The sequence below is a fragment of the Antennarius striatus genome, chromosome 15 (genome assembly GCF_040054535.1).
Source record: "Antennarius striatus isolate MH-2024 chromosome 15, ASM4005453v1, whole genome shotgun sequence".
NCBI classification, from domain to species: Eukaryota; Metazoa; Chordata; class Actinopteri; order Lophiiformes; family Antennariidae; genus Antennarius; species Antennarius striatus.
In genome coordinates this window covers 11,484,387-11,511,494 of record NC_090790.1, presented here as the reverse complement: position 1 = coordinate 11,511,494, position 27,108 = coordinate 11,484,387, and the positions used below count along the sequence as shown (strand labels likewise).

At 40.8% G+C, this 27,108-nt stretch overlaps 2 protein-coding genes across 2 annotated transcripts; one reads left to right on the top strand and one right to left on the bottom strand.

The window, feature by feature from the left end:
• Positions 1 to 771: 771 nt before the first annotated feature.
• On the bottom strand, positions 772 to 10,357 carry slc20a1b (solute carrier family 20 member 1b). Its single transcript, XM_068334063.1, has 11 exons — positions 10,073 to 10,357; positions 8,293 to 8,970; positions 8,079 to 8,219; positions 7,617 to 7,702; positions 7,284 to 7,380; positions 4,426 to 4,545; positions 3,001 to 3,282; positions 2,238 to 2,856; positions 1,637 to 1,822; positions 1,417 to 1,501; positions 772 to 1,223 (listed from the first exon to the last, which is right to left on the bottom strand). The coding sequence occupies exons 2-11, from the start codon at positions 8,624 to 8,626 to the stop codon at positions 1,068 to 1,070; spliced, it is 2,106 nt and encodes a 701-aa protein (XP_068190164.1). The 5' UTR covers positions 8,627 to 8,970; positions 10,073 to 10,357; the 3' UTR covers positions 772 to 1,067.
• A 6,314-nt stretch (positions 10,358 to 16,671) lies between these two features.
• On the top strand, positions 16,672 to 21,237 carry stard7 (StAR related lipid transfer domain containing 7). The gene is made up of 8 exons (XM_068334354.1): positions 16,672 to 17,541; positions 17,761 to 17,924; positions 18,054 to 18,103; positions 18,210 to 18,320; positions 18,545 to 18,627; positions 18,744 to 18,843; positions 18,932 to 19,016; positions 19,252 to 21,237. The coding sequence occupies exons 1-8, from the start codon at positions 17,087 to 17,089 to the stop codon at positions 19,428 to 19,430; spliced, it is 1,227 nt and encodes a 408-aa protein (XP_068190455.1). The 5' UTR covers positions 16,672 to 17,086; the 3' UTR covers positions 19,431 to 21,237.
• Positions 21,238 to 27,108: the final 5,871 nt, after the last annotated feature.

The following is a 27,108-nucleotide window of genomic DNA, read 5'->3' as shown; positions in this document are numbered from 1 at the left end:
TATTTGAAACATTCCGTTTTGTGGGCATGAAGGACAAAGAAGCTACAGCAACTGGAACGTCAGGGTCGTACAAAAAAATAAAATAAAAAAAACATACCAAGTAGCTTTCACATGAGAAAAACCCCCAAAACAAAACAAGTTGACTTCAGTCCTAAAGCATTTAACCTTCATGGGTATTGCAATCAAGTATTAACAGGAGAAGTAAGACCTTGTTTGCGAACACATTTGCATTGATAATCTGCATTCAAGTAACCAAGTTATTTCTATACTGGTTGAGAATGTCAAGTCAAGAGACCCAGACGAGGAACCAGATTAATTTGATAATTAGGGTTCAATCGTTTTGCACCAGAAGTGTTTGTACTTCGGATTCTAATTATTTCATAATCTGACGTGGCCACCCAGTGTGTCCCATTAATGATTCTACCATAACATTCTACTTTGATAATAGTGCATCATGACAGCGTATGAGCATGATACTGTAGATATGGTAGAAAACACTAAGCACACCTAAATGCCCCAGTTCAAGGTATTCTAGCAAACAAGATTTAACATTAAATCATAAATACTCAAACTTTGGGTGGGTACACACCCATACACACCAACAACCGTTTCACCTAAAAAATACTGTTTGCATCTACATTACTTTCGACTTGCGTTATGACAGGAGATTTAACATCTGTAAAAGGCTAGTTGTTCATTTTGTAAAGTGTAAAACAGTTAGAACAGCATTGTTATGGTATATACATAATTGGAAAGTAAAAAATGGAAGAATTAGTATTAGAAAAAAAAAATCAGTTGAGGCTTTTAGAATAACTTTACTGATTTATGTAAAAGAAAGAAAAGCAAGCTTCACACTGGAAGTAATGTGGTCCAGCTGGAACAAACTGCAATTTCTAGTTTGAAAATGACTCCTCCACATTGCCATATCACAAATTCTTTCAGTCACGTTTTCCTTCTAACAAGGTATAGGCTTGAGATAAGTGATACATTTTGGCCTTCCATCTTTGCTCCTTTTCTCCTGGAGGTTTTTTTCTTTCTCACCCCTACTCTGGGTAGCATTTCAATGCTCACAGGATGCCATGGATGAAGATGGCCATGATGGCAGCACTGATCAAACCAGAGATAGGCACAGTGACGAACCACGCCAGGAAGATGTTTCTGAACAGATGCCAGTCGACTGCTTTTCTCGAGCGCAGCCATCCTACTGCTACCACCGAGCCCACCTGGAAAGACAAAGTTGTTGAGAAATTCAGTTACCTCAAATTTTTCGAATTGTTAGTGCCAAAAATGTGAGGTTATTTTAAAAGAACTGCTCTTTTGTTGGGCAATCTAGTCAACCTTTCCCCAACACCAATAGCTACCCCCCCCCCCCAAGTTTTAGTCTGGCTCCCAGACCACAGTGTGTGACCAGCTTACCTTGCAGTGGGTTGTGGAAACAGGCAGGCCAATGTTAGAAGCTACCACGACAGTCAGGGCTGAGGCCAGTTCAATGCTGAAACCACTGCAAGGACAAACAAAAATGTCTCCGAATGCAGCCAGATATGTTTACTAAATTAAAAGGCTTCCATTTTCTCATGAGGGAGTGGGGGATTTTATAGCTGAGGTGACCAGCTTCTATAATGTCTCGAGCACATACCTTGAGGGGGTAATGGGGGTAAGGTCCTTGCCAAGAGTCTGGATCACCCGGCGACCCCACACCCACAGTCCGACGCAGATGCCCACACCACCGTACAGCAACAGCCAAATGGGTGTGCTTGCATTTGAACTGACATCGTTGGTTTTGTATACCAGCCACAGTGCTACCAACGGCCCAATGGCATTACTGCAATGAAAAAGAATTATTTTTATTTCTGCAGGATTCAGAGTATACTTGCTGGTGAAACTATATTATTTTCCACACTCTAAGGCACACCTTCAATGAATGGCCCATTTAAAATTTGTTTTCATATATAAGGTGCAGCCCACTATAAAGAGCACCTCTAGTACATGACCCATTTTAAAATTGTTTTCACTGGAATAGGGCACATAGAAATGACTATTTTTAAACTTTTTTCACATATAAGGCGTCCTGAAGGCTGTCAGTTTTTGAGAAAATTAAAGGCTTTCAGGTGCGTCTTATAGTAGGGAAAATACTGTATCTGCCATTTCAACCAGACAAACCATGAGATCAACACATGTTCAACAATAAACCATCAGCCTGATAGGACAAAGTGACATTGATCAAATAGTCTACATACCTGACATCATTTCCTCCATGAGCAAATGACCCAAAACAGGCTGTGAGAATCTGAAGGAACTGAAAGAGCATTGAGACTTCTGGTTTGTCTGCATCGAGCCCATCATCATCCAGAGAGCTGTGGCTGCTACCTGCGTCGGCCTTCCCCATTTCTACGGCCACATCGCACTCACCCAACCCTTCGGGAGTTGTGTGCTCAGCGACAGCGTTGCAGTAGCTGGTGTAACTGTCCATGCGCACACGCTTCCTTTCATGGCCTGACCCTGGACCCTTGTCGCCATCCTCGCCGGTACGGAGGTCCCCTTCCTTATGCTTGAAGTCACCGTGCATGCCAATGATGGCCATGGTGTAGGAGGTGTAGCTGTTGTTGCGTCTGATAGGCCGGTCACTCCCTTCACCCATGCAGTCACCAACTTTGGCCAGATGGAGTTTGTGCAGGAGGTCCTTGTAGAGGCCGGAGTCTTTGTGGACTGTGTGGTACTGGCTGTAACCATTACTTGGTATTTGTGATGCCCTGTTGTTGAACTGGACCTGGTTGTTGAAGTGGACCTGGTTGGAAGCGTGTGTGGAACCATTGCTGTGCAGGACTTGCTGGTTGTTGATCTGGACCTGTTTTGGGGCTGAAAAAACAAATGACAAATTTTAAACTGGAATAATTCCCTGTATTTGTTCTGGACAATCAAAGATGTACCAGAATGAATAAAAGCTACACATTTTTATTACACCTATATATCCAAACAATCTTGTTTCTGGGCCAAACTTACCACCGGTTTCAATGTTGTCATCTGCATCGTCACATTCTCCGATGTCAAATGCCACTCGGCGTTCTTTATTACTGTCAAAGTCATCAGAATCTCCGATGTCAAACGCCACCCGGCGTTCCTCAGGGGCAGCCTGGGACTGAGCAGAGGGGTTCTGATTTGCAGCTGGGTCAGTAGGTGTAGATGCCTCCTTTGCAGTCTGTTTCAGGATTGGACAGTGAGCCTCTCTCAGCTCTCTCTTCTCCATCAAGGGGCTCTCAGAGGGGCTGGAAGACTTGATGTCTCCTAAGCGGTGGTGAGAGGGAAAAATGTTGCCTGGATCATCCCCAAATATAGTAAAGCAGAGAAATACCAACACAGCACAACGTTTCCTTTCACACTACATTGTGGGACTCCACACAGGTCGCAAATGAGCCATAATAAAATAATAAAACATTGTCCAATAAATGCTGAGTTACCTTTTCTAAAGCTACCGGTAGGCATTGCGTTCACAAGATCAGTTAAAAGTTGTGACCTTAGAAAGAACATTTCCTGCAGCACAGCTTACAAAAGATAAGCCCCCATAACTCGTGGCTCACATGACATTGTTTATGGTTTTAAAGTGAATCAGATATTTTGTGCCAATATTTTCTATGCGATAATACATGGAGTATTCCTCTGGGTCACACTGCATAATCAAACTAGTCAAAGCCAGAGCCGAGGCTGTTTACAACCTTTAGCATTTTACTTACGCATGCACTGCAAAGGTCATGTCAACACCTCCAATCACCCCAGGCTTATTTTTGTCATAGGACAAGACTAACCAATTAGTGAATCACTGTGACCCCAAACTTCTTGACTGATTGAGACAAATCCTGCTTGTCAATGCAGCTACGAATTAAGGATAAAACATTTACAAAGATTTCTATTTAGTATCAAGAATTGAGTTGTTGCAAACAAATGGCACAACTACATTTGTGAGGCTTTGCCTAAGGTAGTATCAGCTCCAGCTGTGTGAACTGTAATTTACACAAACTGGTTGTTAACGCTATAAACAAAGGAGGCTTTAACCCATTGTGAGATCCTGCAGATAACAATCACTTTAGCACTAATAGGGGGAAGAAGAAAACGTTTATTATAGTTAAAGTTCCCACCAGGCTCTCAGTCAACACCAAAACAATACATGTGTGTAAAGGCAGATTACAGTAGTTTCACTTCAATTCAAGATCATAAGACTGCTCCCAACATTATCAGATTATTTGAATGAGAGCAATTTCATTATGAAAATTTTTTTCTTTCTAGATTAATGTTACAGCACACTATATGATGGAACACCCCCACCCACACAGATCAAACCTTAAATGTTTCAGTGACCAAGAGAAAGGTGGTGTGGATCTGTAAACTAATCATCTGTGCAAAACAATTAAAACGCATGATGATGAGACTTACGCTCAATCTTCTTCTTTAGACGAGGGCAGACGAAAAACCACACCACAGTGGCAGTCAGCAGAGAACAGCCCAACGAGATCAACAGGGTGCCCCACCAAGGAACCTGGTCAAATCTCAGCACTGGACCACAAGGTGACACACACAGCAAATAAAGAGAGGCAGTTTTAAATAACAAGACATTGGGTGCTGCCTTTATTAGTAGACAACACAAAGAAATTTACAACTAAGCTGAACAAGCAGTTAACGCAAGTATGACTGCTCTGCCTCACTGTGGCAGATATCAGGCAAAGATGGAAGGTATGTCTACCCCTACATGTGAAGTTACATAAGACCAGGTTGAAGAATAAAAATATCCCCATGACCCCCAAATGTCCTTTACTGCAGCATGCAGACAATGAGTTCCTTCAAAAAAGGGGACGATTTGTAAAGGAGCAAAAAAATTAAGTGGGGGTTTGTCACTGCAGCAGTTTACTGTCGCAACTAAACTACTCTTTGCCAAGACTGCAGCAAAGCTGCAGCAGAAGTGGATCTATTGCAGCACATGCTAACAAAAAGCAAATACAGCATACATATATATTATCAAAATTACCCTAGGAAAAAGGTTAATTATACAGTGCAGGGCAGAAGGTGGTTTGAAACAAAAAAGATGCTGATATTTCTTAACACCACTACCTTTGGTGAGGTAACCTTGGTCATGGATAAATAAAAAACAACAACACTTGGACTAACATGAGACCGTTGGGGAAGTTTTAGATCAACAAAAGGAAATGAGGGTTAAGCCGAAGCGATAAGAGTCTCGGTCGCTGTGTTCGTTTGAGGGCAGAGTCCAGTGCACCTTCTCCACTGAGTCATACTGCAGAATGAGACCACAGAGCACCGAACTGGTGTTTATCTAGTTATGCAATGGAAGTTCACTCTCATCAGGAGAGAGGACATAAGAGGAAAAACCGGAAGGCTGCTCTGTAACAGCTGAGGCTCCCGTCTTCAGATGGAAAAAAACAAGAGAAAGACAAGTATACTTTATAAAGATCCAAATGAATAGTCAGATTATTTATGGGCAACTTCTTACAACATTTAAAGGAATTTAGCAGCCAACCCAGGTCTGACATTCTGATAAACACTCCCACACAAAGGGGTGAGTATATACACCACAGTCATGTGGTGGGATGAATAGGACTACACGGGAAATTGAACTAAACCACGGTTACGTTCCAAACCACTCCCTGAAACCTCCATCCCGTGGCCTGTGTGACAAAATAACTTTTTCCATTGCTATACGAGCATTTTGCCCACGCCCTCATTTAAAATTTAAAAATGTCCGTTTATGACTCACAGACAAGTCACCTGATTGTCCTCACTTTTGTTGAGACATTAACCAAAAACATTCAGACTGCGTAACAACACTGAAGGAACCTGCACCTTGCAATCAATGTCTGTAGGTAACAATCGACTTACGCAGTGGAGGATTTTGTTACAGGAATACAGCTCAGGGTAAAAATAAGTCAAGCATAAGGATGTGTGAGGATCACATTTATGCGGATTGCCCAGTGTCCCCAGAGCAAACAAAGCTACCGGTTGTTTTTCAGAGGGTAACCCAGGCAGAAAATTGGTATCCAGCTAAAAGCACTGGTTTGTTAAATGAGGCTGGTGTGAAGGGGTCAATATGTACCATCACTATGACACTCAACACCCCAACATGGGCAGGTGGGAACTTGATTTCTGTGTAGTCTGACGTTACATAATGAATAAAAGGTACAATGTAATAACAGCAGACTGATTTATCACGAGGAACCCAAGTCACACGGCCACTTGCAGCTGATCCCAATTCTTCGGCCCAAACTGCTTGTATGTGTCACCTTGAGGTCAGACACTGGTGTATATACTGTAGGTAGAAATTTTCTGCAAGATGCCTGGTGTCCAGTTGCGTCACTATGACAGAATCCAGATCACAGAGTCCTATCAGATCAAACGTCCTGTCCCTCTTTAGCTAATGAAGCTACAGATGCATAACAGTGCTTTTATGAGCAATACTACCGTCATGTGTGTCATGGTAGTCCTCTATCGAAAACTAGTACAAATCAAAGATTGGGCATGTTATTTGATGCTAATAGTTTATGAAGTTGAGGGAAATAAATTGTGGAATTAACTGAGATTTGTGTTTTGTGTTTTTAGTCTGTCATATCGTGCATGTTGTCGATGTGAGGGAATTCACAAGTATGTGTACAATGTGCCTGACTAAGCAGGTTTATGGTCTATGCTGGAACAGCAAGTGATCTCTCCTCTGAGTGTGCTGCCGATGTGCATACACACAACCGGGCACCATATCTGGTCAAACTCTGACCTGTAGCAGCCATTTACTGGCTCAGGCCAGCTAACATCTTGAACTGTTAGGCCCTGTAGAGAAAAGAGAACAGAAGGAGCAAAAGTTGCTCATTTAAAAAGGTGATTCTGGGAGATTAAAAAGCCAACAGGTATTAGAGCATTTGCTTTGTCAGTTTAAAGCAGCAAGTCAAGTACAGACAGCAAGAAACTACAACCATTCACAAATTCTTTACTTCTCTTTTGCTCCTTTATGTCTGAAGGGCACAGACAGTGACGTCAAGCGTTAAGTGAAATCTTATTTCCAACTCCCTGTTGCGTTCCGCTCTAAAACTTCACTCCAGCTATGACCCACATAGAACCACAAGCGAGAGCCCAAAAAACACGTTAAAATAAACACAGCTTCTGTGAAAATAGTAAACAGTCTGGTTCAGTCTGGAATAAGTGTGTGCATCCGGCTGTCTGAGGGTGCAGTTTATTTAAAGCTGTGGCTTTTGGGCAGGCATGCTGAGCGAAATGACTTGAACAATGATACTCACTCGGAGCTCCAGTGAACATGATGGAGAACAGGTTGATTCCCATAGTTAAGGCATAAAACACAGGCAAGGCCTTCAAACCATTTGGCACAGGGTCTTTCTATAAGGGAAATAAACATGTCAGAAAAAACAACAACAATCTACTGATTGAATTCTCCATTTCCCTGTCAGATTTGGGTTGATGTCATGAGGAACTGCTTGAGATAGGATTAAAACATTTCTTTAATTCCACTGCATGGACTAGTAAAGTTAGTGTAAAGTGACCTTGTATCACACCCCATAATTAATGTCTCACTCAAATACACTACATTCTAAATTTGATAATGGCCAACTTACCTTGCGCAAGATGAACATGCGAACAAAGTAGAAAACAATTCCTGACATTAATCCAGACAAAAGGGGACTCAGGAACCAAGATGCAACTGCAAATTAAAGAAATGTGAGAAACTTGGTAACTAACGGTGCTCCTACATAATCTGGTTAAACTGCTGGATTCATTCGTGTTACGTGAGAGGTCTTGAGCTGATCAAAATATCTTTTCTTTCAGCTGGACAGCACACTTATATCACAAAACATATTTACACAAAAGTAGTATCACAAATTCTATAAAGCATGTGTGAATTTAACTCGGAAACTAAACAGCCTTCATCCTTAGGTTTCTGACCCGCAAAATAAAAAAGGCCCTGACCACTGACAGCCACATAACCTAGCCATTATACTAATACTGTATGCACCACAATATATCCAAGCACTAAGAAAGTGACAGTACATCAGCTGACAAGTGAATGTTTGACTTACCAATGCGGATGAGTTCAAGCCACCTGACTCCTTGTTGGCCTCTGGCAACCAGTGAGAAGCCAATAGTAGCACCAACAATACAGTGTGTTCCAGAGATGGGGAGCTTAAGGAAGGAGGCAGCCAACTGCCACACAGCAGACCCTGGTAGGATATAAAAACTAATAACGTTACCTGTTCCCAGGTGTCTGTGTGGGTCTAAAAAAAAGATACTCACCAAACATGGCACTAATGGATCCAGCCATCAGCTCTGAGCCATTGTAAATGCGCACATCGATGATACCCTTGCGAATGGTTTCACTCACTTTTGCCCCAAGGAGTACAGAGCCCAGGGTCTCAAAAACTGTAGCGAGAATGCACGCCTGTCGCAAGGTGACCACTCCAGAGCCCACAGCTGTGCCAAAGGAGTTGGCAACATCATTGGCACCCACAGAAAAGGCTAAGATGAAGGCTATGATGAAGCCAATTATGAGCAGCCACATATATTCTGTGAGAGCATTTTGAGGCACTGCTTCGGTGGTGGCAAGCATTGCTGCTGTTGTTGCATCCATGATCACAGTCTAAGGAATGACTGCTTTACAATCTTGAAAACAAAAGAGGTAAAAAAAATGCCTGTCTAATCAGCTACTTGTATTGTATAATGCTATTTATAAAGGAGCAGCAAGTAAAATGGAGGTAACTTGTAAAATAAATAAATTGTCAATAATATTTAGCAGTGCAAACTCACTCTTTCAGTAACCTGAAAGTAAAAAAGGGGTAACCAGAAATATCTAGTATGGATTTATTGCTATCCTTTAATTATACTAGATCTAAAGCTTTTTCTCTCCTGCTGAGATATCAAGCAGAGTTGGACAGCCATTGTGCAACTGTATCTGCAAAGGAGCAGAGGTACATCCTAAAAAAAAAAAGACAGAAAAAACGGATTTAGTTTCCCCCCAATTCGTAGATTTAAAAAAAAAAAGACATTTAGATACACAAGATCACGAATCAAATTCTTAAAACATGAAACCAGGTAAAAGAAAAAACAAAAAACGTCAAGTTGGGGTTAGAAACAAATGTTTCATGTAAAGAGGATCTCCAACAAATGCTCATCTAAAATCCCAACGGGAAGCCATTTTTGGAGAATGTCGCAGATATGAAAGTGAAAGCTACCGTATTTTTGCGCCAGCGGACGCACAGTTAACTTATTTTTACGGATCGCTGTTATTTTTTCGTGGCGCAGCTGCTACAATCATCGCTGTAATGGAACAAAACGCAGTCTTACCACAGATACGACTTATTTCCTGCGTACGCACGTGTCGTCATCCATTCATTGAACGCGGCCTTAACGCCAGCCTCCTTCGGCCACGCTGCTTCTCGCCCTTGTAGAATAGCGGTTTAGACCGTGTTTTAACCGGTTTAAACATTAACCTTAAATGAGTAAAGGTATCAGTTTCCGAGCAGTAATTTAATACTCTGACAATAGTCTTTTCAGCCATGTTTGACGTATTTTCTCGTAAAAGGGGACGCCACCGGATGTAACGCAATTTACGCCTCATCTCTGGCTGCCTTGAAAGAACAGTCACCATTGCATCGCCTCAAGCTAAATTTAAGCCCTGTCGAGTTTGTACAAGGACAAATGGTCAATACTACTAGAATTCACCCAAATAATGGTAATAGTAATAATGGCACCTTGGGGTCATGCGCAAAAACCGTTCTATCAACAGACTGTCTGTTGATAGAAGCCCAACCTTTTAAGATAAAAGCTTCTACCCAGTTCAAAGAAAACAATAAAAATAAAGTTGAGTCTCCGCGTTAACGAGCTTAAATTAACAAACCAGGGCGTTCGTTGTGTAAGTACAGTCGTGCATGCGTAGCATAATGGTTTTATTACTCCGGCTAACAGTAGCACCAGGTTGGGTTGGGTTTAAGCTCACATAGGGATATTATTTCCCAAAGTTGTGTTCCGTTACTAAATGTTATTTAATCAAGAGGAAATTGTGAATTGTAAAACTTACCACGCGTTGCGGTAGTGAGTCCTGTGAAGAATAGGGTCTGCTAGCCAGTAAGCTAATTAGAGCGCGTACCGGGGTGACGGTGGTGCGCGCGGAATAACGACTTACGTAAAATTATGAATTATCTCTTCTTAAAAAAAAAAAATCGAGACACTTTAAAAACCGACGGTGATGACGATATCATTCGATGTCAAATAAAACCGTCTTTTCCCGAACAGGAGCCGTCTTAGTTTGAATGAGAGCCTCGAAGCCGCATGAGTGAAAACTCGTTGAGCCGGTGGTGGGCGAAGCGGGTCTTCCTATTTTATTGGATACACCCCGGCGGAAGCTCCGCCCACCTCCCGACGATCCTGTTGGTTTTTTGGTTTTTTTTTCCTAACAAAAAAAAAAATCGTCACGCGGGCGGAGGGTTGTGTTTGTGAAGTGATTACGTCACTGGGAAGGTTTTTTTTAACACTTCTCTTTTCTGTATTCCTTTATTACACTAAACCAGAAACACGACTATCAAAACAGATTTGAATAACTAGTACTCATTGTACTGTATGTACTGTAATGTGTCTGTCATGTACTGTATATTAAAAACAAAGATTGTTACATAGCTCCACTGCGTATCGTTACCTTTGTTATTTCCATCATGTTTTTTGAATAAGTGGTTCTTTACTTGTGCTGATTTTCACTTAATGAAGCTCCTAAACTTTATACATTATTGCTAAGTTACTACGGTGACTAATGATTATGCCAATAAAAAGATGATATACCCAACACTAACATATTCTATTTGTTTTTTCCCAAAACATGTTTTCTATTTAAGTTACACCAGCTTAACAATGGGAATAGACAGATAGACCCCACATGTGACTATTTCTACAAGATAATGCTGTAGTAACATTACTCAGAGTTCATTTTACCTCAGGAAAGTAGTGCATTAATGGGATGCACTTCAGCAAAAATGTGTGCATCCCAACATGACATTTATGCATCCCAAAAGTAATAACAGAGTGTACGGTAGAGGCGTACGCAAGGATTGAGTTTTGCCAATATTACGATATAAAACCTAAATAAACTGTTGATTTTAAACTTTTTTATTATTTTATTTTTTTCCTTTTTGCTTTTCACTCAGTTGTTTTCTTCGCCTTTAATTGATATATTCTCCTCTGGAGCACTGCACCAAGCTCACAGAGTTTTCTCCGCACTTTTTTTGTCAGCTGCATTTCGTCTTGGGTGCTGACATTTGGCCGTGCTTCACCCATGGAAACATTGCGGTACCAATGTTTGGATTTTTGCTGGTTTTTGCTGAACTTCTTCTGCATGTTTTTCTGTACTGTCCACAGTAATATCTGTCTCTTTTCATTAACTTTTGATTGTTTTTTATTCAGGAAGCACTCGTTGTCACTTAGGTTTCCTCCAACTTTTGCGTCTTTTTCAGGGGCATGGGGATAATGTAAGACTACAGTGTGTAAAATGAGCAGATTTGGTGTTGCTGTTTGGTCCATCCATCCATCCATCCATCCATCCATCCATCCATCCATCCATCCATCCATCCATCCATCTTCCACCGCTTATCCGTAGTCGGGTCGCGGGGGCAGCAGCTTCAACTGGGAGCCCCAAACTTCCCTTTCCCCGGCCACATCCACCAGGTCTGACTGGGGGATCAGACTCTACTCTGAGCCCCTCGCGAACAGCAGTGTTTCTGTCCTTGCGTCAAAGACGCAAGGACGCACGCAAACGAGAACACTGACGGTACTTTTTACTGCTCCTTACATTATCCAAAATTTAGGATAACCATGACCTGGATGACTGAGAACCACACAGACATCTGCTCTTTACATTGTCTGTAAATTCAGATCAGTACTTTTGGGAATCAGAGAACAATCCCACATTTTGCAGCTGATTGCAAATATTTAAGGTGGGCCATAATTGCTTAATGATTCTGATTTACTAAGACGGTCACAAAGGAGTGTGTGGTACATTGCCAACACCACTGAATCTTGATGTTATCTTCAACCAAAATAAAACGAATCTTTTAACCCTCTCTTTGGCTGAACACTAGATTCTCACATAATAATAAAGCCCTCTTTTTCCTTATTTCTATCAGAACCCAGAATGTCAGACAATATCTCAGAAGTCTTGTTTTCAATTTCTTCAGATCATAACACACGTTTAAGTCAAAGAGGTTTTCTACGGTCATGTGTCAGACTGTGAAATGCATTTTGGAAGGCTGTTCTTGCTATACAGCCTTAGAACATGCAAATATTGTATTTAAAATTAAAAGATATTAAATAATACGCACATACACACACACACACACACACACACACACACACACACACACACACACACACACAGAATTTCACAGTGTGAATTTCACAGTTTGGGATCATTAAAGTATATCTTATCTTGTCTTATCTTACACACAAATAGACACATTTAATATATTTAGAATTGAATTACTTCGTACGTAAACTGAGATATAGTTTCATGGTCTTAACATTACAATTAAAGTTAATGAAATATTTCTGAAGTTCAAACAGAGTCTGGACCGTTAAAGTAGCTTTTGTCCCTGGAAACACACTTAACCATTGTTCTAACACTGATGTCAACAATAATGACCCTAGAATAATTTTATTAGCTAAATCTATCTACAATAATGATAATGACACCAATTTGTCAGTAAGTGCAGCATCACATGCTTTTTGAACACAATCATCACATTTCTGTGATGTATCTATTTTAAGACTTAATATGTCTATTTGTTTTTAACTGTCACCAAAGAATGAAGGTTGACTTCAGGGTCATAGACAGACCTGGCAAGAGCTCTTTTTCTCCACATAGTCAAACAGTGCCATCTTGTGTACTACTCTAATACCATTTCTGACCGTTAAAAATCCCTTGACTTCATTGCCCGACATTTAAAATATACTTCGCATGAAAAGATTTTTAATATTTTTTTTGCTCACTTATGTTTTTTTAACTTGTTAACGTCTTTTTGTTAATGCTTGTTCCCAAGGACGGAAAGCCCACTCTAATCCTGTCAGGTATAATGCCAGAATTTATAAATATACTCTTCTTTAGAAAAAGCATATTTAAAAGTATCTTGAAAAGTAACATATTACTTTTAAAATTCAACTGTCTTTTCAGTGACACACATTTTAGTAAGACTTCAAGCGTCTACACTGCACTTATGTAAATTAAATAAAAGGCCAGACTTCCAAACGTGTGATGACACAAGTCATGTTATTTTCAGTGAATATTATTTGTCAATGAGCACTTATTTCCTGTCTTCAGTGGATGTTATAGTATAAATCCTGCGCATTTACCAATCCGAATTGACAATGGAAGATTCAGATAGAGAGCTTTAGAAAAGACATTTAGATTTTTGCGTGTACCCACCATTTTTTTCCACCTATTCAATTGAGATAACAAAAAAATAGAAATAATAAAAGAATAAACAGCACAGAACAATCAAGCACGAAAGCAAATTTATTAATTATCACTATGGTGATTGTATTACTATGGTGATTGTATTACCAGCCTACTTTGCCTTCTGATTGGCTTGTAATGACGGAGACATTTACTGTACATGTAACTTCATGGCTCATTTTCATGAAAACCTGCTTGACTTAATTGCCTTATTATTATTGAGTCCTCTTAAAGTGACACATTGTTGCAGTTTCAGAAGACAATGATCAAAAATTAGAATACAGACTCTATTTCTTTTTGTGAATGTGGGATTTCCACAACAGCAAATCAATTACAGCTCATGGATCCATACCAGCATCAAAACACCCCCATTTTCACTCGAGGGCTCACCATCATCATCATCATCATCATCATCAACAACGACAACAACAACAACAACAACAACAACAAAACAACAGCGTTCAAGAAGGACCTGAGGCCTGTACCATAAAGCTGGATTACGGTTTAGCGAGATAACTTCAGGCTTAACCCTGGCTTTTCGGTACCATAAAGGTGGCTGACTTTCTATCGGGCTACGTTGTCGCGGTAACCTATGCTGAACACTTAACCTGCTCCGGAGCAGGATAAATTCAGGATAAGAGCTCAGCAGGTATAACAGCTCCACCTACTGACCAATCAGAGCTCAGCAGGTATAACAGCCCCACCTACTGACCAATCAGTTCTCTTGGAAAATGGGCTGTCCGTTTCATGAGAACCCGGTGGATCTTGGGGCACAGCTTGTACGAAGAGCGCTCAGGCGCGAAAGAATATTTAGAGATCGCTGTAATCCGTTCGAATTGCCTGAACTGTACGAAAGGTAGAGGTTTTGGGGAGAGGGGTGACATTACATCTGTCAGCTGCTGGAGCCTGACATCAGTAATGTAACGCACCGCAACCACGTGCTGACAGTCCCGCACACAGGGTGCTTTGCACTGAGGTTCTTTGCCACAGTTAATATATTTCTTAGTGATGTTCGTAATTATTATGATGTCCTTAAGTCCCTCGTTGGATGAGTTGCAAGCAATCCACAGATAAAATGCCATTAATCAATCATTTGTTTAAGTAAATCATGGATTGATTCATTCATTCATAGGTACTTTTATGTATTCTGTTGGCGATGCCGAAAACCTCTGGATGAACACAGTATGTAGAGCCATTCATAAAGTCGCGGGGGCTATAATCACATGCCATAACGAAAAATGTACACACATACACTTATGGAACACACAAATGTTAGTGTAGTCAGATTAACAAGTGCAGTCATAGTGGGGAAGTAATATTATAATGGTACTAACTTCCGCATTGACACAGTCGGCGATTTTGTTCCAGTGATCCTTGCGCCGTTTGGCAGCAACTGTGTTGCTTTTTGCCTGGATTATTGATTTGCATTGCTCGTATTTATTAATTATCATTGTTTGCCACTCCGTTGTGAAATATGCGGCTCGGGCCGGTTTGTTGCATGTTTGCGATTGGTCACATGCAGCAAACTCCGCCCTTTTTATGTGAGTGCGCACAGATCTAGAGTGGACAAGTCTGAATTGAATTAGTGAGTTGATAGCCGGCTTTATGGTACCGAAAATCTGGGGGGCGGATGTCTCTGTAAGTGAAGCCAGATAAGTAAGAGAAAGCCCAGCTAGGTTCATCAAGCTTTATGGTACAGGCCTCTGTTCCAACCAGGTCCTTCTTTTCCGCCAGCTGGAGCTTCTTTTTGTTCCTCCTTCTGGTTCTGCTGTTCTTTTTTTGGTTTGGCATTCATCTCAGGACCAGAGCATCTGGATCCAAGGGAATGTCGGCCAGAATGGGGAACTCTTGATTTTTAGGAATCACTTGAGTTTTGAATTACGGAGGAATAAAGCTGATGAGCCATACAATGAAGTTATGGGAAAAAATAGTTGAAGCTAGACTAAGGGCAAATGTGAGCATCTGTGAGCAGCAGTATAGTTTCATGCCAAAACAGAGTACTACAGATGCAGTATTTGCTTTGAGGATGTTGACAGAGAAGTACAGAGAAGGCCAGAGGGAGCTGCATTGTGTTTTTGTAGATCTGGAGAAAGCTTATGACAGGGTGTCCAGAGAGGAACTGTGGTATTGTATGAGGAAGTCTGGAGTGGCAGAGAAGTATGTTAGAGCGGTGCAGGACATGTATGAGGACTGTAAGACAGTGGTGAGGTGTGCTGTAGGTGTGACAGAGGAGTTCAAGGTAGAGGTGGGTCTGCATCAGGGATCAGCTCTGAGCCCCTTCTTGTTTGCTATGGTGATGGACAGGCTGACAGACGAGGTTAGACAGGAATCTCCATGGACTATGATGTTTGCAGATGACATTGTGATCTGTAGTGAGAGCAGGGAACAGGTGGAGGAGAAGCTAGAGAGGTGGAGGTTTGTCCTGGAAAGGAGAGGAATACCAGCAATGTTGTTTGGTTTGGACAGTGTCACTGAGGTAAAAGACAGGAGACAGAGCTGGAGGTATCAGAGATGAAGATGCTGAGGTTCTCTCTGGGAGTGACCAGGATGGATAGGATCAGGAATGAGTACATCAGAGGGACAGCACATGTTAGAGGTTTTGGAGATGAAGTCAGAGAGGCCAGACTGAGATGGTTTGGACATGTCCAGAGGAGAGATAGTGAATATATTGGTAGAAGGATGCAGACAGGAGGCCTAGAGGAAGACCAAAGAGGAGGTTTATGGATGTAGTGAAAGAGGACATGAAGGTAGTTGGTGTGAGAGAAGAGGATGCAGAAGACAGGGTTAGATGGAGGCGACTGATTCGCTCTGGCGACCCCTGAAGGGAAAAGCCGAAAGGAAAAAGATTTGAGTTTGGAAGGTGAAAGGAGTTTCCATGTTTGTAGACTTTTCTTTTTTAAAAAAATGTTTTGGAACTGATGTGGCTCAGGAAGCCTGAACTGACTTCTATAGACGAGATATCAACAGCTCAAATCAGTTATCACAACGTCAAATCGTCTGAATGACGTCACATATACGCTACAAGCTTTAGTAGAGGGTAAAATCCGGTCGAACGCACTTGCTGATACACTAGCGGATATACTGAAGACATGCTGTTCCTACGACCAATCAGATTTGTTTACGAAGAACCGAAGACCAATTAACGACCGCATTACACTCTGTAAGGCGGGCTTTCCGAGTGGGCGTGGGAAAGACATGATTAGGAGGAGGTCAAAGGCGCTATAGGAGTTTGACACCCGCGTGGTAAAGCACGAGAAGCTATCAGGGTTGGTAAATGTGTTTCAGTCGTATAACGTCAGTAAACTTTGCAGTTATTTGAGTGTGAATTCATAAATACGTCTAGCGGTGTCGACGCGTAGTTTGTGTAATATCAGCGCGCAGCTAACAGATACCAGTAGCTAACCGTTAATGCTAGCACATGTCGCATGCTAACGCCCCAACCAGGTGAAAATGTGCTTTAGCGGTCAGAAACCCGGCTTGTTATCTGTAAAGTAAAGGTGAAGAATCGCTGACTCGTAGCTTTCTTTGGCTGCGAAATACGTGCATGAACTTCGCTGTCCTTTATTCACATCCGTAAACTTGAGGGTCACAGCTACCATGCTGCACTCGGTTCCTCGCCGACCCATCTGCGACATCGGTGCGGGTACAATAAGGCTGCAGAGCCGGATGTCATTCAGACGGACTGTCGATGAGGGAGAAGAAATGCTCGGGAAGGTGTCCTGGCTGGATCGGACCCTGGGCCTGCTGTTGGCCTCCCTCAAGAGGCGAAGCGCTGGGGTCACCGGGGAGTCTGGATCCGGCCAGAGGAGGAAGGGTTTGCTCTCCATATTTGCGGACCACTGCAGCTTCTTGACTGGCCAGAGACTCAGACGTGCTTATCAAATCGGGGAACTTTATTCGAACTTGTACTCCGAACGGACCAGGAGGACCCTGGTGGGGAACATATGGCGCAGGTTTCAGAACAAGCACTCTCCTACGGGGAAACTTTTTGCAGCCATGGCTGGTGTCTTCATGTGGGACAAGGAGAGGATTCAAGACGAGGAGATGCACAGGTTTGACTTATTTCTTACAAAAGCAAGCGTGTATGTGAATGACAGGAAACTAAAAGTGCAACTCTAAGTGGTTCCACACCTTACCAAAACATGGCCTCGCCTGTAATCACCTGTACACATGCAAACTGAATATATACTGACTTGACTGACATGTAATGTTAGCTGAGTAATATGCTGAACAAATTGTTAATTCTCCTGCTGTTTGTATTCGTTTTGAAGGTGTGGGGTTGAGCTGGAGGCGCTGGAGGCCGCCAAATGTTTGACCACAAGTCCAGGATCGGTGGCTGGACGGCTGGAGTCCGAATGGGAAGTTGTGATGGAGAAAAAGGATTTTAAAGTGTGGAAGCGTCCTCTACCTAACAGTCACCTGTATGAGTACAGAGGTCAGCCAGCTCACAATCTCATAGGTCTCTCAAACACAAAGCACATATTCCACTTTTTCCACGTTGGTTTTTTGGTCTTGAGTTTTTTTTCTGGGACATTTATTTATCTGAAGACTATTTTTCTTGCAGTTTTGGGTTCATATGATGATGTTACCCCAAGACAGTTCTTCAATGTACAGGTATGTTTATGCTGTTTGAGTGCAGCACAAAAACAAGTGTGAGCTCAACTCGATGTGCTATATTAAGCACCTTACCCTTGGCTTGTTCTTGTCCCCTTTCCCCCAGTTGGACACGGAGTACAGGAAGAAGTGGGATTCTCTTGTTATCAAGCTTGAAGTGGTGGATAGGGATGCCAGCACAGGATCTGAAATTGTACACTGGGCTACACATTTTCCCGTGAGTTTCTGTTTGCGGTTTTGTCTGCAGGTAGGAGGGTATTTGTTCAATATAATGAGACTTCATGGAACACTTTTCCCATTCCATTTCTCATTTCCATTAACTAACAATGGCATTGTCCATCATTTAATGAAGACCAACTACTTGATTGGTGAAAGTACATTAAGCATTGTATGTATAATGTTTTAGACCATCATCTGTTATTTCATTCCTTCTGTTCACAGTATCCCATGTACTCACGGGACTATGTGTATGTTCGCCGCTATGAGGTTGATGTTGACAACAATTTGATGGTCCTAGTATCCAGGTGGGAATGAAAGAGTTTCTGGATACAATTGCGTTTTTGATACATGACTTGTAAATAAATGCTGAACCTGTTTTGTCTTTTTTTTTTTTTTCTAACCTTGTGTTGCTGATGGATAGAGCTGTGCAGCATCCCAGAGTTCCAGAGACTCAGGAGTTTGTGAGAGTTAACTCATACCAGTCAAAGATGGTCATCCGCCCTCACAAGTCATTTGATGAGGTTTGCAGTTTTTTGGGTTTTTTTCTAGAACATCCAACGTTCTTTGTTTTGTATCCACTGAGTTTCGCTGGTGTGTTTTCCTTTGCAGAACGGATTTGATTACCTCCTGACCTATAGTGACAACCCTCAGACCGTCTTCCCTCGTTACTGTGTGAGCTGGATGGTATCAAGTGGTGAGCTCTTTTCAGTGATTGGGGCTGATGTGAGCTGTATAGAATATATGAAATCATGTATTTGCTTTGTTGGACCAACAAACCACAGATATTTAATTTCCCATCATGTTTGAAATTGTTAATGTTTAATTTTGTTTGTTGACACATTCAGAATTTTGTGCCTTGTACTTTGTGAATTTGTTTTACCTCATTTTTAATATTTTCTCCTCATCATATTTCCTCTTGTATCTGGCAGGTATGCCTGAGTTTCTGGAGAAGCTTCATAATGCTGCTCTGAGGGCCAAGAATTTAGAAGTTGGGATCCATGATTATGCAGGTGTTATAAAATCCAGTGAAAGCAGCCGCCAGCCGAGCCAAGAGCGCTTGAGTGAAGAAAACCCACACACAGGGGGTCCTGGACCGATCTACGCTTGAGATGGATATTTAATAGATAACCCACTTAAATCCTTCAGCCAACCTTTTTTGGTACATTAGGTGACCTGCAAATGGATTGCAATCTGCTCTGGTAGTAGACATTCATTTTTGACAGTAGGCATTACTGTCAAAAATTCAAAAAGTTGTACCCAGTGATATGTTGGTCCAGATTTGATTTTGGTTCCTTTGATCTGTTTGATCTGATCTGCAAACATTTGTTAAGACTGAGGATAAGTTGGTAATTGTACATTCTCTTAAGCCAAAGCATGGTTTTTGCCATCTAAATGTTGTATATCCTGTATTACATTTTTTCAAATTCCATCCAATTTAAGTGTCTGGGGTGTGATTGCAGCGAAATATTGAGGGAACTGATGCCTCTTAAAGCACTGAATCTGGATTTTTATAATGATCAGCACCAAATTGTTCAAAGTCAGGCCCCAGTCATATCCATAACCATGAAGGATCAAAGCATCTTCAAACATAACAAATGCATTTCTTCACTTCAAGCATTTGTAAGTACTGGTTTCACTTTGTTTGAGGTTGATCATCAAACAGTTAAATGATGAACCACATATGAGGGGAAAATGTGTCCACAAAATGAAATGGAAGCGTTTTTGTTCTTGGGGGATGTCATAGATTCATGCCGTCCATTTTGTTGGAAACTGTTAGTGTTGACAAAACAGCCTTCTAAAAATAAACCAGTCATTCAGTGTTAAGGGCTTAGTATCTTATTACCAAATAAATCTTCAGATGCTGTGGTGCTCATGCACTTGAGTTGAGTTTCGCTAGTTGGGCGTCCTGTAGAGGCGTTTTGAATAAAACAGTGACCCTCCTGGAGGAACAGATTTGTGCCACGTCATGATTTATTTAAATTTTGTAAGCAATAAAGGTGTCCTATTTTAGTTCATTTAGTTTAGTATGGCCACTGCAGATGCAGCAAAGTGACTGAAGATTGTACTATTAGATTTATGCATGTTTGCTGTGCAGAACATAGAACATATAATTTGTACATCTGAAAGGTTTTACTACTGGAAATGCCTCTTCTCAAAAGAATAACTGGCTCTGTAACATGTTAACCCTTTAGTTTTTATTATTACTTGCTTTTATAGTCAATTGTATGGATGTACCAAGAGCACTAGAGGCTGTTCCTTCCTGAAAAAAATGCACTGTTAAGTCTGACAAGATGACATAAATACCCTGAAATCCATTTGTTAAACGGCATCAAACCTTGTACTAACATTTAACACCTGTTGAAGGTACATCATAATGAATGAGTTGCACTGATTGTCAAAATGGTACAAAACAATGGGATCCACTAAACTGGAGAAGTTTGTCTTGATGATCGAGTGTTAATTTGTTTTCACTGTGTCAAAGTGCTTACATCATGTAATTGTTTCCTGCTGTTGAATTTAAAATGCAAAAGTGACACGACATTGAAAGTGTGTGAAAGGAAGTGAAAGCTCGTTTTTGATAATTGAACTCTTGTGTAGTCGAACAAAGCTGTGAGACTTTACTAAAGAGCTCAAAACACTTGTGAACATTATGCAATACTCCTTAATATTAAGTTTGTGAATGCACACTTCAGACCCCTGATGGCCACCTGCAGTGGTCTAGAAGAGCTATCACACTGTTCTCGCTTTTTCTGCAGGCGGTTCATTCATGTCAAGATTTGCTACCGCATGAATCAGTTTAGAAGTGGCTACATTACTTTGTGGACTGGAGCTTTTTTGCATTTATTAACCCGTAATTTCAAGAATGATTGAAGTGAGTGACATAACAGATCAAATAAATCTTAATGTGAATCATCGTTGACTGCATTGTGTTTCTGGTTTTGACCTTGTTCTGGTGGAGGATGGGGGGGTGATTAACACGATGTGCAAAGCAGACACAGCGGTCTAGTCTAATGGGATCATCTGTAAACCCTGTCTGGATGTGAGGTCTGACAGCAGAGGGAGGCTCCACGCTTTACTGTCTGCTCGGCTTACCACCTTGGAACAAGAATCTGGATCCAATAGAATACATGCAAATTATCCTTAGTTTTTACTAGACACTTATAGAGTTCATTAATAATACATAATTGTCCCACATTATTCCAAAGAAGGTATAAAATTAGGGCATCGGTTATTAAACTGCAACTTAGAAAAGCAACTGTTTATTATTGTTCCTAATGTGAGTGAAACATTTACGATTTCTGACCTTCGCCAAGGAGTCTGTGTCCATTTACTTGTTGGCTTGTCAGCTAGAATTATGCAAAATGCACTGCACTGATTTCCATGAAACTCGGTGGTTGGATGGGTCTTTGGCCAGAAAGACTTTATCGAATTTTGGTATTGATCCAGCTTATAGGATCAGATCCAGGATTTTTCTATAACTTTTAACTTTTAACATTGTGTATCATGATGAATACAAATCAGGAATATTTAGTAGTTACTGGTAAGTATCAATAAGCCATAAGTTTGAACATTTTGCTGCTGATCATTATAAAAAATGAGATTATTTGGGTTTTTTTTTTTTATTGGGGATTGTCTGTCCTATAAATTACAATTACAGTACTCTGAGTTTGATTTTGAATGAGTCTTAATTAAATTAAAGGGGATTGCTGGGCTTTGGCAGAGGCATTCGTTCCACTGAGTGCCGTACTAATTTGTTTTTCTGCGTTCGCAGAGTTGCCCAAAAACTATTTTGATAGACTTTTAAAACTGCATAAGAGGGTGGGCCACTTGCCATGGAAAGACATAAAATTTCTGGAGAGGATCCAGACAAAGGGACGGTCAAACTATTAAAGATACGTGATCTGTGATTCTTAATTCTAGGGACAGGTTTTCATGGTCAGGGAGTCATATTATGAGGGCCAATCACAGGACTGCTGCTTCGTGGCTTGACGACACAATGAAGAACTGAGATGACCTGGCAGACATTTGCACTCACTGACTGCTGTGTAGTTTAAAATACTTAGTTAAAATATTCTCTGTGTCCTTTTGCTGTTTTGGGGATCAGAATCTGCCAACAGCATACTCAATCAAGTGTACACAATACCTGCTCAGAATTTGGAATCAGTAGATTTTCCAAAGTTTGCATTGAAATATCAGAAGCTATTATTTCAGCTGTGATTAAATAAAAAAATAATGTGATGTTCAACATAATTCAAGCTCTGCTCTTGGTTCCTCTTAGAAGCCTGTGCTTCTAATTATGGCTGCTATTCATCTATTTATTGATCTCCACTTTATATTTTTATATTATATTGCATCTTAGTCCCATGCAACAATTTGATTTCAGGTTTTTTTGGGGAAAACATTGTGACGTGACAACAGAAAAGCACGGGTGTAAATAAAATGAAAAATGGTTGGATTCCACTCAGCTGCCTTAATTCAGAGTCTTGGTTCATAGAGTCCACTGTCATGGAATTAATGTCATTGGTAAGATTTGTGCCTTTCCTTCAGGTCTGGCGTGAAAACAACAACAACAAAACAGAGGAGATATGGTTTTAATTAAATTAATTTGATCAATTGTAGTTGAAATAATAATAAAAATCATCCATTCCAAACTGCAGGAACAATTTAGAATTGTGTCACCTCATTCATGATGAGAATGAAATTCCATGGAATAATGATAATGAAGATAATATCAACCAAACTTTTATTGTATATCGTTGCTGTAATGGTGATTCTAATAATGATATAATATTTTACAGTGTGTATTATCTAACACCAGATGTGTTTGTTAAGTGACCAAATCGGTTTAAATAAGAGCCATTAAAAAAAAAAAAGAAGGGTCTAATTTGACCTTTTAAATTTAATGGTGAGATACGCTTCATTTGATTTTAGCTGAAAACTGTACAAAGCGAAATTTGTATAATTTTATGATCATTTTAAGAACATAAACTGTATAAGGACAATGTCTTGAATATGACTGCGTTTGATTTACAGACCAGCGATGTGTCTGCAGTCTCACAGAATGACCTCCACTGTCTGAAATTTTTCACTGTAGTTAAAAGCCACTAAGCACTTTAAGTAATTGGTTGTATCCATAAATCTGCCATTGTGACACCAACCAGGTTGTTTATTCAAAATGACTGTATTATCTCTGTTAATGCTGTGAAACCATTTGAACCTTTTTCACTCATCGGTAAAAATATGACCAAAAGAACACACAAGATATTTATATCATATTTATTGGTTATAATCTTCAAGTACATCACGGGATAAAACAACATGACTGATAAAAAATAACAGAAATAATCACAGCCTGAAAGTAATGTTGAAAATTACTTCATCAATCCTTTTGTACACACGCTAGTGTGTTAAGTTCTATAATTCATATTCTATTGCTCCATTTTCAATTCATTCTCATTTCTAAGTTTTTAAAAATGCTTAAGGTCTTTGCTGACAAGAGGAGGAAAAATTAAAACTTGAAATTGCTTAGATGTTCACAACAGGATGAAGACATCGCTCACAAGTCTCCAAGGTGCTTGGCACAACCATGGAGAGAAGACGCACTGCATGGTTAGATCAAGCACAATGGGGTCTTGGGCTAAGACGAAACATCAAACACTGATCTAAGATCAATCCAAAGTTATCTGTTTAAAGGACAATTGTTGGTCAGATGATTTAGAAACAGGAGAGAATCAGTAAGAAAGGATATGTCTTTTAGCTTTTCTTCGCCAACTCCATGAAGGAGTGGTCAGTGTGGCGAAATAGTAAAAAATACTAAAATATAAATGACCATCAGTTTTTCTTGCTGTGGAAAAACAATCCAATGGCTCGATTCAAAGTCCAGAGGTGCGATGGAGGGCTCTTGATCTCATTGATAAGATAGAATAAATATCTCAACACCGGTTGACATAACGATTAGAAAGAAATCACTGCAGCTAAGAAACATCTGCAGAATAAAAAAAAAAAAGAATTAGTCACAGGTCACACCCACTGCGGAAAAAAGGGCTGCGCACTAACTGCGACAAACCCCACCCTCTCGCCATTGGCGCCCAACTTCACCAGACATGACTGAAAATTTTTTAATTTTCTCGCAATCATGGCAAAAACATTAAAATTTATTTAACTCTGTAGAGGTTTACTGAAGGCCCAAGGAGTGGTGGTCTACACGTATGTTTTCTCCATGACCCCATTGGGTTGGGATGGAAACAGTATTTGGCTGATTTTTCTGTGATCTCGATAAGAATCATAGATTCTCAGAGTCCATTTGATAAACTTTTATTCACTCAACTAAAAAATAGATCTTGGCATTGGGGGATGCCAACAGACTTTAGTCTTGTACTCACTGTTGAGGATATCTGCCGTCCTTTCAGAGTCAAAGACACAACCACTCCTGACGTTTTTGTCCTAACTATGTTAACGGTCACTTAGTGAAATATCACGATAGCATCAATCTTTAAAGAGCTGCCTCTCCAAAAGGTTTCAAATCTTGTTATCTTGAGTCTCTTACTGTTCCCCTGGGACGAACGTCTAAAATGAAAGGCATTGGTGCGATAATCAACTTAGAACTCCGGCATTTGAACCACTTTGTGTGATGAAATTACTCCAAAATACAAATGGATGCGCCAAAGACAAACCCAACATTTGGATTTTTGGATGGAACTGGTGGGCAGGAACTTTTTTAGAATGATGATGATGTTTGAAAGACTGATGGGATGCAAGATGGCTTTTATGAATGGATGATTGTGAAACACAATGTAGCGTCCTTACCTTATTAGCTTCTTCAAGAATTGTATCACTGTAATCAGGAAGGGTTTGACCTCACGTATCTCAGAATCTAATTCTAAATCTGAGAAAAAATGTTCTAAACCATGTATTGTTAAAAATATAAGACTTAAAAACAAATACACTAATTTCTCTTCAAATTTAGGGTCATAACTGAACAAGCCATCAATAAAAAACAAAAATATGAGATTTTGTCACAACTTACTCTGTATTTTACTGACAATCTCCAGCTGCTGTCTGTGGAAAGTCACCTCTGCACATCTGGTGCTTCCCAGAAACCCACCTCTCCTTCCTCTGGCCCCAAAAGTTGATGCTGGGTGTAGCCGCTTTGAGGCAGGTGGGTGCTGTGAGCTGGGTCTTGGGATGTTCTAGCTTGCTCTACTGGAGGCAGACTGTCCTGCCTTCGTCCTCAGCACCCTTCAAGTCCCCATCTCCTGCCCCTCCTTCAAGCTAGGAGGGGTTGGTGATGTTCTCTTGGGATAGGTGCACTGGAAAGGAGAACTTGGTCAGGCTAGGATTGGATGCGGGTTGGGGAATTTGGGAGGGCCACTGGTTCCGCATTTCATAAATATTAATATAGAGTCCTTCCTCTCCAAATGGATAGATTCTTTAATTTTGTTAGAGGGGGAAGTGCTTTATTCACTTAATGGCTTTTATTAGTGCCCAGTCTTCAACTCTTTCATTAGCTAAAGTGCTGCTATAATTTACAGGGTAGAATGGGGGGTGGGGAAGAGAGGGTGTCTGAATAGGGTTGATCTTGCTGCTGTGGGACAGGCAAGCAGGACTCCGGCCACTGCAGCTTTTCCTGAAAAAGCAGATTTTCTCTCAAGAACAGTAGTCTATAGCATCAGATATACTCCAGAGTGTCCTCATTGACCTTTAGAGTTGCATCAAGTGTTGTCAGTCTCGTTCATCAGATTTCTATCGATACGTTTGCACGCAAACTGTTGCACAAAAATCCTGTTTGAAAGCCCAAGACTGACATTTAAAATGGAGTGTAACACATAACTAATGTTGCCTCTTATGTAGGAATGGAATAAAATTTCTCTGGTCTCAAAAGCATATCAATATTTATATTTTACTTTGCTATTACATGATGAAGGTTAAGTCTTTCTGGTGCATGTGGACCAATATTGTAAAAGCTGTTGATTTCGATGCTATCTGTAGATTTAATGCTGATGTTTTTACTGTTTGATACAGCACTCATGTATTAGATTTAATGTTAGGGTCATTTTATTTCACCAAAGCTCTACTACTTAAGGAGAGCACATCGTGTTTGCAGCATGTACAAAATAAAGGACGCTCATTTAGTTCAGTAACAAACTGAATTTAATTCACCCTGTTTGACTCCTTGAGCCCATTCTTCACATTTCCAGCCTGACTCTCATCTGATCAGACTCTGTACTTGCATATGCACCGGCGCCACCCGCTGCAATCACCAGCCAGGATGAGGTGCTCAGACACAAAATGGTTGCTGCACATCATGCAGGTTGCAGCATAATGACATTAACCGATGCAGGCTTCCAGAAGCGCTCTGGGCTCTGATGAAATGCTCTTTATGTTGCTCAGTGGAGTCGTGTTAGTTGTGAACAGCTGGTCGCTGATGTCTCCAGACTGCGTCTGAGTGAATGAATTGATTAACCTGAGTGGCCATCCCTTCCAGAGGAGGGGTGTGGGCCCCCCAGCCTGAATAACTGCCTTCATCATCGCTGCAACATAAATCACAGAGCAGGACAAGGCTTTCAGATGAGACGTTTCTAGTGTTCTGAGCCAGACTCTAATGGCTGCAGCGCTGCCGCTTGTGAGGGGGACAATGTAGCTGTGATGAACTGAAGTGATGCAACACATCTGTGACGCCACATGTAGCTCACCCCGGATCACTGAAGATAACGTTAGCTACACCCGATACATGTAAAATCACTAATACGGGGGGAAAGAAAACAGATCACATGATTTTATTGTAG